The 15298-nt window shown below is 40.2% G+C and overlaps 1 protein-coding gene across 2 annotated transcripts in view; it reads right to left on the bottom strand.

The window, feature by feature from the left end:
* Positions 1 to 690: 690 nt before the first annotated feature.
* Positions 691 to 15298, bottom strand: part of aifm1 (apoptosis inducing factor mitochondrion associated 1) — a 65215-nt gene continuing 50607 nt past the window's right edge. For both annotated transcript variants that reach the window (XM_078211686.1, XM_078211687.1), the window contains exons 10-17: positions 13395 to 13503; positions 10800 to 10907; positions 8230 to 8318; positions 7968 to 8108; positions 6083 to 6225; positions 5831 to 5955; positions 4869 to 5065; positions 691 to 976 (exon numbers count right to left, since the gene is read on the bottom strand). In XM_078211686.1, coding sequence (XP_078067812.1) covers positions 905 to 976; positions 4869 to 5065; positions 5831 to 5955; positions 6083 to 6225; positions 7968 to 8108; positions 8230 to 8318; positions 10800 to 10907; positions 13395 to 13503 — 984 coding nt within the window. In that variant the 3' untranslated portion in view covers positions 691 to 904. The remainder of the gene's footprint in view (positions 977 to 4868; positions 5066 to 5830; positions 5956 to 6082; positions 6226 to 7967; positions 8109 to 8229; positions 8319 to 10799; positions 10908 to 13394; positions 13504 to 15298) is intronic.

The following is a 15298-nucleotide window of genomic DNA, read 5'->3' on the forward strand; positions in this document are numbered from 1 at the left end:
AAAGTATCTTCTGTCAAAAATTACTTTTTTCCAATGTCAAAATGTAATGTTAACAGAAAGTACTTAGCCTGGCCACATCCTACTACTTCAGGTTATTTATTGCCTACCTTTAGAGCTCTTTAAGAATTTCAGAGGACAAGCAGATGACTTGCTCTCTCGGGTTGGTTGCTGCCTCTATGAACTTACACACATTTTGATGCATCAGTAGCCAGAAGATGACTTCACGCCCAACTATTCCTTCGCGTTGGATACTTCTGCTTTTGCTTGGCAGCTATCCTGAAATACCAACCTGAAATTGATGTTGAACTTAAATCATTAAATCTGAACTGGTTTGTCACTCCCACCTTGCCATATCAGTACAAAGGGGGTCTGTTAGCTCAGTTGGCTGGATGGTTGGTTTGTGATGCAGAGTGACAGCAACAGCATGGGTTCAATTCCCGTACCGGGGGAATACTCATTACTTCATAAGGTTACTCATGAAGGTCCCACCTTCTCAACTTCTCCCCTCGCCTGAAGTGTGGTGACCCTCGGGTTAAATCACCACCAGTCAGCTCTCCTTTCAAAAGGAGAGAGCAGCCTATGGTCATCTGGGACTCTAGCGGCTTTACCTTACTGCTAAACAATTCAGACCATGAAAAAAAATCATGCATTTTTAAATGAAATTAAAGATGAAAGATACGTTTTCAAATGCCATTTTTACATTTAATATTTATTTCAGAAAATCCTGATCATTGTGTGCACATGGTACAAATATCTTTGCTTGGTCATTTGTAGATAATGGGAAAATTCACAAAATATTACTTCCATTCTCTGAAAATTCAAGCTCTTGATTTCCTGCACAGAAGAATGTTTACAATTTTTAAAAAATCTAGACTCTTATGTACATAGTTAAACTTTGGGCATTCTAATCTTCATGAAGGTTGAACAATTTCGCAATTTCATTGAGATCATCATGTTCTTCACCGTCCTTAATGACCTATGGGAAAATATACAAAAATGTATTTTAAAACAAAGCAAACTAAATTTCCATCACAGTGTCAATGTTTCCCTTTAGGGTTCCCCCTCTGCATTGCATGCTGACTCCACCAAGGGAATACACCTTGATCATCAGTACCAACTCCCAAAATGACAGGTAAACCACTGGTGGTCCAGACAGGGTAGCAAGACAGTGTAATATAAGGATTTTCTGCCCGCTACACTTAGATCTAGGACCCCGTCAGATAAGTTGTGAAACTTGTACGTTTGGATAGGTGAACTATTCACAAAGCTTCTACCAAAATGGTTCTAAATTGGCCACTAGAAGATGCCATGTTAGTGACAGGTTTGTCTGGAGAATTGCAAGTATGAAGCAGCATCAGACTATTGTGGCCCATTAAATTAATTCGTTAACCTGGGCAATTCCATTATGAACAGAAAAGGCATTTCCTGAAAGAAAAAGGAAATCTGTAGGTAAAAAAATATGTAATTATCTAATGTTTCAGTGTAGTTTTTCAATCTGCTTGTAATGTGAAGCAATGCTAAGCTTTGTCATATGCACTGGAACATGAACAAACATTATTACAATATTAAATTACAGTCATCAGAAATACGCAGCAAAATCTGTATTATCCAGCATCGGTGGGGAATGTGTGTTGCTGGTTAAATCAAAAATGCCAGTTAACGGAGAGTTCCATTTACCGATGGAATACAGCGCAATAGCAGTGACATGAAATAACATGCAAGCACTCAGGAAGTAATGAACATCACTCTCTTTACTCCTGATCTTCAACATTGCATTAAAACATAAAGGATAAAATAATACAGTATACAGGTAAAAGTTCCAATTAGATTCATAATTGCTTCTTTTTGGCTAAGTGATGATACGCATTAGGTGAATACCAGTAGAGAATTCTGGTTAGTAGAGTCTGAGATAACACAAAGTTTACTGTAGTTTTAATACACTTTAAGAGACTATTCTCAAGCTTCCTCTAACTTTCTATCCACTGAGCAAATGTTTAAGTATTTTTCCCTGCCACCCCACCCCCTCCATTCTATAGACAGCAGCCACATTAAATATTGGCAAAGGGCCGAATACAACTCCAAAAATCCAGTTTTCCCTTATAATTGGGTGCTCAAGATTGGAATTAAAAGGTCAAATTTCAGCATACATTAAAAGTGTTGGATTTTAAGTACTGCTTTTAAAGTGCATAGCAGTTTTCTGATCAATGACCCTAGCTTCATGTTCATGCCTCAAGTAAACACCTTATTTCTGGCACTCCTTGTTTTAAGAAATAGGCCTCTAACTGAAAACACTTGGCATTAATCCATAACCGTTAAAATTAGCAATTTATCCATCCAGTACTATTGATTTTTTTCATTACAACTGGCACTTCTTTTGTGTAGTGCCATGTTCTTGATTACACAAGTCCTTCCAACAAGTTCTAATGCAGCAGCCACATTGTTACCTTTTACTTTAATTATCACACTGCGAACAAGGTTAATTTTCTGGTACTTCAAAACAAATCTATTATAGCGATCACACAAGTCTCTGTGTTGGGAAAGGAAAAAATCCTAGTAGGTTAGAGAAGATTTTAAACCATTAGGTATTTAAGACCTTGGAGGGAGTGCAGAGAAGGTTCACCAGGTTGATACCAGAGATGAGGGGTGTTGATTATGAGGAGAGACTGAGCAGATTGGGTTTGTACTCGTTGGAATTTAGAAGGCTGAGGGGGGGATCTTATAGAGACCTATAAGATAATGAAGGGGCTGGATAGGGTAGAGGTGGAGAGATTCTTTCCACTTAGAAAGGAAACTAGAACTAGAGGGCACAGCCTCAAAATAAAGGGGGGTCGGTTTAAGACAGAGTTGAGGAGGAACTTCTTCTCTCAGAGGGTGGTGAATCTCTGGAATTCTCTGCCCACTGAAGTGGTGGAGGCTACCTCGTTGAATATGTTTAAATCACGGATAGATGGATTCCTGATCGGTAAGTGAATTAGGGGTTATAGGGATCAGGCGGGTAAGTGGAACTGATCCACTTCAGATCAACCATGATCTTATTGAATGGCGGGGCAGGCTCGAGGGGCTAGATGGCCTACTCCTGCTCCTATTTCTTATGTTCTTATGTAAGACACAGACAGAACTACCAGTATTGAGTTAAATGACTCCAAATCAGACTTATAAGCCAACAAGAGAACAGTTTACATACGTGAATGTGTTAAGAGATTTAAAACATGATTTGAACTTATATTTTGATATTTTAAATGTATTAACTGTATTTTTATAAAGTGATTGTGCATTTTAACTAAGAGAAAGTTGCTGCAAAGCCTGATGGTATGGGGACTTTCAGACAGAACCACATTCTTAGGAAACAATGAAATCTCAGAATGTGCAAGTTCTTATCAACGGGAATTGCGAGCAGTAAGGTTCTCAGGACTGCTTATGAATAGAGTTATTCACTATTCAGATAAGACAATGCCTTCTTAGATGTGAGAACGTGCATTAGTCTGATGTTGCCAGTGACGTGGAGGAAAATGGGAGGAATATTAACTTTGACCTCAGTGTCTGGTGTTGCTAAGCAAGAGAGGAGGTTGAGTCAGCAATAGGGATAGGAAGCATCGAAATTCTACAGACCAATGAAATCTCATCGTGTCAGAAGGTAAAATGCAATTGGCTAAAGTACATGACAGATGTTATTAATGATTAAGTGTATTGAAGATGATTGATTCAAAGCTAATGAAAGGTGGGAGAAATTGATAAGAAAAATGTATAATTGATTTATCTTAAGCATTGTACGAGACAGTTTATTGGAGATATCAGGCTGCTCTATGACTAGTGGGGCCTAGGACGCTTCGATAATCTTTCCCGGTGTCTCGGTGGTCAAATAAAAGATACATCTTTAAACTGGAACACTGGCTTTCGTGAGTCTATGTTTTAGCTGAAGTTTCAACAATACCCAGCCATCTTGCAAAACCCACTAACAAAACAAATCTATTATAGGGATCACACAAGTCTCTGTATTTCCAGCTTGGTCTTAGTCCATCATTGAAATTATACCTTATTCCCAAATAGCTGAAGAATAAATTTGCAATAAGCAGCCACACACACCACAGGATGACTAGGTGACATATACTGTAAATGGGAAGAAGATACAATCTCGTAATTTAATGAGAGCTTTTGTGGTATTGAAAATGCTTCCACAGGTTTTATTAGATTTGAGAAAGCAAGACTTTTTGCACTGGAATTAAGATACATCTATGAACTGCCAAGGTCTTCATGACAAAAGGACAGAAAAGACATTTAAAATCTAAAGTGGGATGTTAGAAAAATCATCTTTACACAGAGGGCAGTTAGAATATGGAATTTTCTATTACAGCTGTTGAAGCAGAGTTCATAGTAAAGAACAGCAGTTTTATCTGTATTTCACAAGCCCAATGATTAATGTAGTTCAATAGAATTGCAACCAAATAGACTGAATCTCTTTTCTCCAGAGAGGAGGGTGAAGGGTGAACTAATAGAGGTCATTAAAATTATGAACAGGTTTGACAAGAGGTAGAGAAGATTTTTTCACTTGTGTGAGTCCAAAGCTGGAGGCCATAATTATAAGACAGTCAATAATAAATCAAACACAGAATTCAAGAGAAACTTCCTTACCCAAAGTGTGATTAGAATATGGAACTCGCTACCGTCTGAAGTATTTGAGGTAAATAGCAGTGATGCATTTAAAGGGAAGCTGGTCAACTCCATAATGGAAAAAGCAACAGAGGATATGCTGATAGGGTTAGAATGCATAGGAGGGGAGAATCACGTGGATCAAAAACACCAGTGGAGGCTTGTTGAGCCAAATGGTCTGTTTCTACACTGAAAATTCAATGTAATTAACTGCAACTAACCTTTCTGGCAATCGGCATCCTGTTAAAAATATTCCACAACAGAATTCCCACAATTACTTTCTCTCTCAAGTAGAAGATGACACCCTTTCCATAGTCTTCCCCGTCTTGAGGTGGATGAGCTGAAGAGGCAGCACCAGCAGATACACTTACAGAAGTAGCTACTTCTTCTGTCTCACTTTCAGATCGGATTCCTGTACCTACATTCATGAACAAAATATGCAATAATCACGGTTAACCACGTTTGGACCCTCTAAAAGAGGAAACAATTGTAAAATGAATAGCCAATGTTGCCATTACATCCACTAATCAAAAGCAAAAGATACTTCAGCTTCACATGCCATCTAAAAATGCAAAACCTGTATGACAACTATAACGGGATAGTTATTATGAACAAGAACCCTGTCGATTTGCAATCGTTCTATCCTGGAGTAGTGACACCACTTAAAGCACCCTTCCTGCAACCCGATGATCAATTAATGCAACAAATACCAGTGTCTGTGTCTCAGCATCATATACACTTATGGAGCCCTCAGGCCGAGTTCTGCGAATGAGCTTTTGCCTGAGCATCATACTTTTAAGAAATATCAGCAGTGATTTTATCTTTTGCCAGTGAGGACTGTTATATGCCCAGCCTGACTTTTTTCCCCTAATGAAGACAATTCTACAGGGTATATAGTGGGCGGCTATTCTACCAATGCTCATTTTCTGCCACCCCCAACTATATTTAAAATCAGGCCAATCATTTCAAATGCAAATTAATTCAAAACATAATGCAGCAGACTTTTTTATATGTTAAATAGAAATTAACTATAAATTCTAAACGGTTTTAATACAGCTCAGGAAATGCATTAATTATCGTAAACAGTATTATGTATAATACAGGAGGTATAAATAGATGAACAAATGCTACATACCAATTATGCCATCCATTGTTTCTAGTAAGCAAGCATCTTGTAACTTACCAGACTCTTGTGTCACAGCTCTGGGGGTATCTTTAGCAGTTCCTTTGGCAAACACTCCTACAGTAGGTAAGCTACTGTCCACGATACCAATAGCTTCATATCCTACATCTGGGCCCAAGTCACTCCTGCAACAGGAGTTAAACTAGATAAACATTTCACATATTGTGATGAATTGGTCAGTATAAAACATTTACTTTTGTTACTCATGTTTAAAATACAGTTGCTGGAAGAGGATACTAAGCCAACTCGTACCAAAACATTGACTGATGCCAATAAGGTTTTGCAGCTCCAGTCATGTTCTCACCAGCCAATCTGCCACTCACGACAGCATGGTCATGGTGTTCCACACGTCTCCTACCCAACTTCAGATCATAGAAACAAGCAGCATCTCCAGCCTAAAGGGCACAAAGGGAACACAAATATTTCCATGTTTTGTGAAGTGGAGGGCCATGTGCAATTTCTTTCTGAAAATTCTTGTTTACTATTTGTAGTATATTTTACAACTAGAAAATTATTTTATTCATACTTGGTTTCACAACTCCAGAGTAAATATCATATTTTACCTAGGAGAAAAGTTTCCCAAGAAAAAGAATATAGATAGACAATAATAATTTATACTCCTGCAGATTATGCCTTCTGTATTCAGAAATCCCAGTCTGAAACATCGGGCTGAATATTCCCATGGCCTGACTGGTGGGTTCGTTGGTGGACGAAGGGTTGGGTAGTTATGGGGTGGGTGGGGGTGATGAGAGAGGAGAGGCTCAGAAATCACCACCCTGCAACAGAAGATGGTGTAAAACCCCATGATACATAATTCTGGTGCAAAAGGTTAAATCTCACGGGATAAAAGGTGAGCTAGCTAGATGGGTGGAGAACTGGCTTAGCCATAGAAGACAGAGGGTAGCAGTGGAGGGGTCTTTTTTCGGTTGGAGGTCTGTGACAAATGGAGTTCCGCAGGGCTCTGTACTGGGACCTCTGCTGTTTGTGATATATATAAATGATTTGGAGGAAGATGTAGCTGGTGTGATCAGTAAGTTTGCGGACGACACGAAGATTGCTGAAGTTGCGGATAGTGATGAACATTGTCAGAGAATACAGCAGGATATAGATAGGCTGGAATATTGGGCGGAGAAATGGCAGATGGAATTTAATCTAGATAAATGCAAACTGATGCATTTCGGTAGATCTAATGTAAAGGGGAGCTATACAATAAATGGCAGAACCATCAGGAGTATAGACACACAGAGGGACCTGGGGTGTACAAGTCCACAGATCCTTAAAAGTGGCAGCACAGGTGGAGAGGGTCGTGAAGAAGGCATATGGCATGCTTGCCTTTATTGGACGGGGCATAGAATATAAAAGTTGGCATATGATGTTGCGGCTGTATAGAACGTTGGTTAGGCCACATTTGGAATACTGCATCCAGTTCTGCTCGCCACACTACCAGAAGGACGTGGAGGCTTTGGAGAGAGTACAGAAAAGGTTTACCAGGATCTTGCCTGTTATGGAGGGTCTTAGCTATGAGGAGAGATTGGGTAAACTGGGGTTGTTCTCCCTGGAAAGACGGAGGATGAGGGGCGACCTAATAGAGGTGTATAAAATTATGAAGGGCATAGATAGGGTGAACAGTGGGAAGCTTTTTCCCAGGTCGGAGGTGACGAACACAAGGGGGTCACGGGTTCAAAGTGAGGGGGGCAAGGTTCAACACAGATGTCAGGGGGACGTAATTTACACAGAGGGTGGTGGGGGCCTTGAATGCACTCCCAAGCAAGGTGATTGAGGCAGACACGCTGGGATCGTTTAAGACTTATCTAGATAGCCACATGAACAGACTGGGAATAGAGGGATACAAACGAATGGTCTAGTTGGGCACATGAGCGGCGCAGGCTTGGAGGGCCGAAAGCCCTGTTCCTGTGCTGTATTGTTCTTTGTTCTTTAATTATGCCATAAGAAATGGTCTCGTTTTCCATTGCCTTCTGCAGCGAGAATCACTTCCTATTCCCATTCCTGCCATGGGATTAAGTCTCAGATGGCAGGATTCCACCCAATGTGCACCACTAATTACATTTTTGTTAAAAATTGTATTTTAAAACCAGTTTCCAAAAATATATTTTCAGGCAATGATCTACGTACTCACCACCCAAATGTTTGAACGTGCTTGCAGTTCTGCATTTACTCTGAATCCACCCAAGTCTGAGTCCACCTCCATTCTTGCTGACTTTGCTAATTCCACGCTAGGTTCAAGACCCACTGCTGCAACCACATGATCAGTCTTTATCTGCAAACAGGAGAGTATTTCAACTCTAAATGGTTTAACTGGAAATTTCTTTAGCAAGACTAAAATACTTTGTTTAAATATTGCTCATTCATAGACTTGCAATTATGTTAGGAATACTCACTGTTTGCCCATCCTTAAATTTCAGAATAACTTTATCATCTTGATATTTTGCAGATTTCACAACAGTGTTTGGCATTACATTAACACCCTCTAAAGAAGAAAAAAAATACAAGATAACTGTTAACTTTTTGGACCTATAGTACTTAATAAAAGGCTTTGTCCATGTGGTTCACTGAGCCAGAGACAGACCTAGGTTCCTCTGTTCATGCTGATGCAAGTGCCAGGCATTGAAATGGATTGCATTACCATCACAATCTCTCATCATCATCATTGACCAAAAACTTAACTGGATTAGCCACAAAAATATTATGACTTCCAAAGCTGGTCAGAGGCTGGGAATTGTGCGGCCAATGACTCACTTCCTGACTCCGCAAAGCCTGTCCACCATCCACACGGCCCGAAATCAGGAATGTGATGGAATGCCCTCCCATTTGCCTGGATGGGTGCAGCTCCAACAACACTGAAACAATGTGACATTAACCAGCTAATCTGCTTTACGAAGTTAATTGAGGGATAAATATTGACCAGGACTGAAAATATGTCCAGCCCGACTTTGATATAGAACAGGAGAGCTTCTTTTAACATCCACCTGACAGAGCAGTTGGGACTTCAAATTAAAGTCTCATTTGAAAGATAGCACCTCTTGACCATGCAGCACTCCCTCAGTACTATACTGTGAGTATCAGCATAAACCTGTGTTCAAGTCTCTGGAGTTGGACTTGAATCCACAACATCCTGACTCAGAGATGTGGCTGCTACCAATTGACCAATAGTTGACACATTGTGATCATCCACGATCTGGTTGAAGCAAAAAAGGTTAGTGGGACTGAATTACCTAGTCCTGTTCCTGTATAGAAAGTCATAACATTAAATAATGTTTTAATTACCCATAAATTGAATTATGCAATTTATTTACATTATTTACTGTTAAATTTTTAAATGTACTGTTTTGGCCGAACCCTACAAGAAAGCTTGTAATTATACGACTGCAAAAGATTCATGTTCAAATATATTTTATTATACAGTGTGATGTACAATAGAACATAATCAGAAGAATTCTCTAATCATGCCTGTGGTGGGTTTGGTGGCAAGCGGAAGTGGAGAATCCAATGGGAGCAGGAAGGTCAGAAACCCACTGGTGTAAAACAGTTGCAATTGTCCCAATGGTGGGTCAGTTTTCCTGCTGCTTGGTGGAATGAAAGCCATTTGCATTTCATGAATGCTCATTAAAAGAGCTGAATGCCAAAACCTAGTCAAGCTTTCCAATCTTGCATCCTGGCAGTGGGAAATCACATCGGCTTTAAACCAGTTTGAAAAAGTGACAATCACAAGGACTTCAGTTCGCTGAAGACTTCAACATGAGTCAAACATAGCCTACCTGCAATAAAATTGTATCCCTCCTGTTGCACTGATCACCACTTTGCTGAGGCAGACTGGATCGTGCCCGCCAGCTCCATGCTGAGCTGGCCTTTATGGATGGCACTGTGCTGGACACATGGGTCCTTCACTCCAATGGTCTGAAGTTTGACATGGGGTTTGGGATGCGAGGTAGGGTGGGGGAGCTGACAAAGATAAGGGGGGGGAAGATGGGCGATGCAAGGGTGAGGAATGGAAGGATTAGATGGCAGACAGACGTGGAGGAGGATGGTGAACAATGAAAGGCAAAGGGGAGAGCAAGGGGAGGGAAGATAAAAAGCTCACAAAAAAGGGGATCAAAAAGATAGCTCATCATTTCTTGGAGGGGGATGCACAAAGACCCCAGATGTGATGGGTTGAGGTCCAAGTGGGGCTTGGGCACCTCACAAGATTTGGGAGGGGCGGGTAAGGTGGAATTGAGGAAAATACTACTTCTTTAGGCTGCTAGCCTTTTGCCTCCGGATTTCAGACATTCTGCATAGTTTTGTGAGGACAGGTGGGGTTGGAGAGAGCGATAGGAGTGTGCTGGACTGGTATTTACATATGGCACATAGACCTTCAAACCAGCTAGCTGAAAGTGGGTGGACAGAGATGCCAGCTCATCAGGTGACTCAGAGGGAAACTTGCCTGCACGTAATCAATTAAGCTCCAAGTGCAGAATCTGACTGCCATTCTAGTCGGTGGGAAAGGCACCATGAAGCTGCCCACCATGACACTCAGCCTCACTAATGAGAATTCTGCCCAATAAATCCACGCTGTATTAAATACAAATCAAAGCATCAACTTAAACAGTATTTCTTACTCCAATTAAGTTTTTAAAATCTTGGAGTAAGGAAATAGGAAGAAAGGGATAAGACTTGCCAGGCTACGATAATTACTAGTCATTAAAAAAAATTAAAGATGAATAAAGTAATTTTCTCTTGTCACACTGATTCTTAAAACTTTCATGCTAAGACTTAAAAAATTGAATATACATATATTGGGATTTATTTTTTAAAGACTAAGATTAGCCAAATATTCCAAGCCCTTTCAAAAGTTTACTTCCGTGCATTGAAAAAGCAAATTCCATTTGACATCAAAGTAATAAATAATTCCCTCTGCCAACCGAATCTTGCAGGATCAGATTCAACCAAAATATTTAGAACGAATATTTACCTTTTCTTACTTTCTCAGTTGTCCAGTTGCTGAGGTACTCTGGGAGAATCTTACCCATATTCCCTTTCTCTGGAAATATCTGCATCACCTCGAGTTTTGAATCCCGGGCTGAGATTTAACATATGATGGTTAAAGAAATGTTCTGGGAACAACTGTAAGGCATATAACAATCCACTTTTTTCACAAATTTGGCTTACAGACAGAAGTTTTCTGAAATAAGGGTTGTTTAATATATTTTTTAAACTTTCCTGAGGAATTGCAGCATAATAATAAAAAAATATTGACGTACAGTAATTAAATTTGAAACTGATATGAACACACAGGGTGTGGAAGTGCTTGACTTTTAATATAAAGCAAATCAGAAGAGACTATCTGGTGGAAGGAAAAACTTTCATCTGGAGTCTATTTGTTTCTCCACCACAAGCAATTTTATCTCCACCTCTGTTTGAATGAAGGATCCTTATAGCTGAGCTTGATCTTACCCTTGACCAATATCCACATAAGCATTTCCAATTGTGGCTCATGGATTAGAATGGCAGATTTACATGTTTAAAAGAATATTATGCGCTTCAATGTGAGAAACATTCATGCTATGGAATAAATACTATCTACAGCTTCCACCATGTTTTAATCAAATATTACTACATAAGGTGAAAAGTATTTTAATTCCATCAAATGGGTGACTATTATGACTGGACAACTTTTCTAAAGTTTTAGAATAATTTGCAAACCTGTTCATAGAAACCTGTAGTTTATTATGAGCCATCTGAGCATCAATTATCTGCAAATCTCAACCAACACAGCAACCGCATGGAAGATAATAATGCTTCTAATTGCTGTTGATTATAAGGCCAGAGTAATCATTCCTATGCCATGTGCTGTTCCAGGGAGAACTCTGCATTACCTCTCACTCATGTGACCATTCTTTGCAAGTCAGGACGGTGAATGCCGACATTCATTCAGCACTGCTCTAAAGCTGGCCAATTTTCCTCCCTCTTCTTATCTCGCTGATATGGACTTAAACTAAAGCAAACAGTTTTGTGGCCCCAGGTAGTATCAGCTGCTCTGCACACACTGGGACTATGGTCTGCTTGCTTTTACCCAGAATACTATCAGGAGAGCTACCATTAACAGTAGGAGGTCAGGCAGGAAACAGGACACACATCTTTCCAGCAAAGATTGCAGAAGACCCCATGAACAGTAGCTGTAAGATCAGCTGTTAACTGGAGTAAATTTTGAAATCCTCTCAGTGCAGAAGTGTAAGCCATAACTTTACATTTACTAACTATTTAAAATTAAATTCATATTTAAATTAGACAATTATGTTAGTTTGTAATACAAAAGGGGGCTGACCAGTGAATTCCCACCCATTTACAATGAATATGGAAATAATCTATCCCTTAATCTCATAAGAGATACGTCCCCTTGAGCCTGTTCTGCCATTCAACATAGCTACTTTCTCCATCAACTCCATTGTTCAGCTGTATGTCCATATTCCCTGATTCACATAGTGCCCAAAGACTATCAATCTCAACCTTGTATGTACATATTGACTGAGCATCCACAGTCCTCCAGTACAGAATTCCAAAAATTCACAGCTCTCTGAGCTGAGAAATTCCTCCTCATCTAGGTTCTAAATGGCCAACTCTTTACTCTGAGACTGTACCCCCCTAGTTCTAGACCAGAGCTGTCCAAGATAGGGCCCATGGACTATAACCCAGCCCACTCTATCTGATCCGGAGAGCCAGAGCTCAAAATACGGGTCAATGAAGTGGAAGACTTTGCAAGGAGCTGCTCCTCCAATCATTATTGAGCCTATCAGCAGCAAATGCAGGAGAGAAGCAATCTTGTGGTTGGAGAAGCAGTGAACAGTGTGAAGGTGAATGGTTTCTTTCAGCGGTCGTGGTAGAGAGCGTGCTGAGGAAAAGGAGAGGCTTTTAGAGAGGGAGGGGAACTGAAACTGCTTGCTGAGGATGGGGTGGGACTGAACATGCTGACAGTGAGTGAACCAACACTCACTTTAATGATCATCTTTATTAATTACTCTATTTAAATTAGCAATTTATTGCTTTGACATTTTTTTTTGCTCCCCAAGTTTATTTTTTTCATACCCTGTTGTGCCAAAATCTGCTCAAAATTTGCCCAGTTTGGCCCCTTGAATGAGAAAAAAATTGAAAGGGAATCTGTTGGATGAAAAGGTTGGACAACCCTGTTCTAGACTCTCCAGCTGGGAGGGAAGAGTCTCTCAGCACCTAGTCAAGCAGCCTACAGTATATGAAGAAAAACAAAGTTAACGTTTCAGGCCAACAACCTTTCATTAGAATTCCACTAGTTCAGATGAAAGGTCATTGGCCGGAAAGATTAACCCTATTTCCCTCCACAGATGCTTCCTGACCTGCGGAGTTTTTGCAGCATTATTTGTTCTTCTTTCAGATTTCCAACATCGGCAGTATTTGCCTTCGTTCTCCCATCATCCAGCTTGTTATGCCTTTTAAAAGTTATACATTTCAATGTGATCACTTCTCATTCTTCTAAACTCTAGACAAAATAGGCCCATTCTACTCAGCCTCTCACAACAATAAACTGAAAACATACCACGTCGTCCCAAAGCACAGGCCAATTCGCTACCCAGGAATCCACCACCAATGATAACAATAGACTCCACATTTCTTGAAATCTTCTCCAAAGATTTAAAATCTTCTATCTGCAAGAGGATTTGAAGTTATTAGAAAAGTCAGTTTCTTCTCCAACAAAAATGTATTACAATCATTTAAAAAATCCTCAGTGACATTTAGTTACTAAAAACATATTAACGCCACTAATGTTCCAACTTCTTTTAGGTAAATTTGGACGCTCATAACGTTAAACGCACTATTTTCCATACATTGTTTGGCACGATTCAGGCCAGGTAAATTTGATGTTGGCTAAAACTCTCTCAGCAATGTGCATAAATTCTCACCTCAGACCAATGCACAAAAACCATCTTTATGGCAAGTGATATAATGTTAACTTTGTGCTGAATGTTGCCAAACTGCAAGATTATTGGGAACTGGTTTGGGATTGTTGCTTCATGTATGCTGACCTCTACAGTTGATAGATGTTCATCCATTCAAAATGGGATTAATGCAAAACCAGTCTCAGAAGTAAAAGTACAGCCTCCTGCAACATTTCTCTCTCCCTGGATATGTCTGTAATGCGTATATTTTATTCTTTGCTTCACTCCTCAATACAAGCACAATTAAAAATAAAAAAAATTTAGCATGCAATTTTAGCCTTTACTAATTGGGAATAATTGCCTTTGTATTAGTACTTCAAATTGTTTCCTCAATGATAAGACAATCTAACCATGTAACTAAATGCTATAAAATGGTCAAAGTCGAGTTCTATTTCTCCCAAAGAAAACCAGTTATGTCGACAAAGCAGCTTTCAATATTACAGGATAACTTAAATTCCACAGTTTTTCCTAAAAATCACAAAATATGCAGCAAGGTGACACAGTGGTTAGCACTGCTGCCTCACAACACGAGGGACCCGGGTTCAATTCCGGCTTTGGGTGACTGTGTGCATGGAGGTTGCACATCCTCCCTATGTTTGCGTGGGTTCCCTCTGGGTGCTCCGGTTTCCTCCACAGTCCAAAGTTGTGCATGTTAGGTGGATTGGCCAGGCTAAATTGTCCTTTAGTGTCCAAAGATGTGTAGGTTAGGTGCATTAGCCATGGTAAATGCATAGGGTTGCGGGATAGGGCAGGGGAGTTGGGCCTGGGCAAAATGCTCTTTCGGGGAGTTGGTGTGGATGTGATGGGCTGAATGACCTCTTTCTGCATTGTAGGGAGTCTATGGATGCTGCAGAAAAACCGTTGGCTATTACAATACATTTACCATTTGTCACTGTACCTAAAATCCAAAAAAGCTTTGCTTCTGGCAAGACTGATTTTAGCTATGGTTAACAGAACAAATGCCCTTGCAAGGCTAATAGGACTAATGATAGGGTGGCACGGTAGCACAGTGGTTAGCACTGCTGCTTCACAGCTCCAGGGTCCTGGGTTCGATTCCCGGCTTGGGTCACTGTCTGTGTGGAGTTTGCACATTCTCCTCGTGTCTGCGTGGGTTTCCTCCGGGTGCTCCGGTTTCCTCCCACAGTCCAAAGATGTGCGAGTTAGGTTGATTGGCCAGGTTAAAAATTGCCCCTTAAAGTCCTGAGATGTCTAGGTTAGAGGGATTAGCGGGTAAATATGTGGGGGTAGGGCCTGGGTGGGATTGTGGTCGGTGCAGACTCGATGGGCCGAATGGCCTCCTTCTGCACTGTAGGGTTTCTATGATTTCTATGATATATACTGCTGCAGAAGTTACAACTAATTTTGTAACCCAGACTTCAATTTTACATTCACCAGCTAGTTAGTTTGCACTTTGCTTTGTGTTTTTAAGATCAGTAAACTAGAATATTTCTAGTTATAATGACAGTATGAGCTGAACATTAAATTTTAAAGAAAGCTTTGCTTA

Source organism: Mustelus asterias, chromosome 4 (genome assembly GCF_964213995.1).
Source record: "Mustelus asterias chromosome 4, sMusAst1.hap1.1, whole genome shotgun sequence".
NCBI classification, from domain to species: Eukaryota; Metazoa; Chordata; class Chondrichthyes; order Carcharhiniformes; family Triakidae; genus Mustelus; species Mustelus asterias.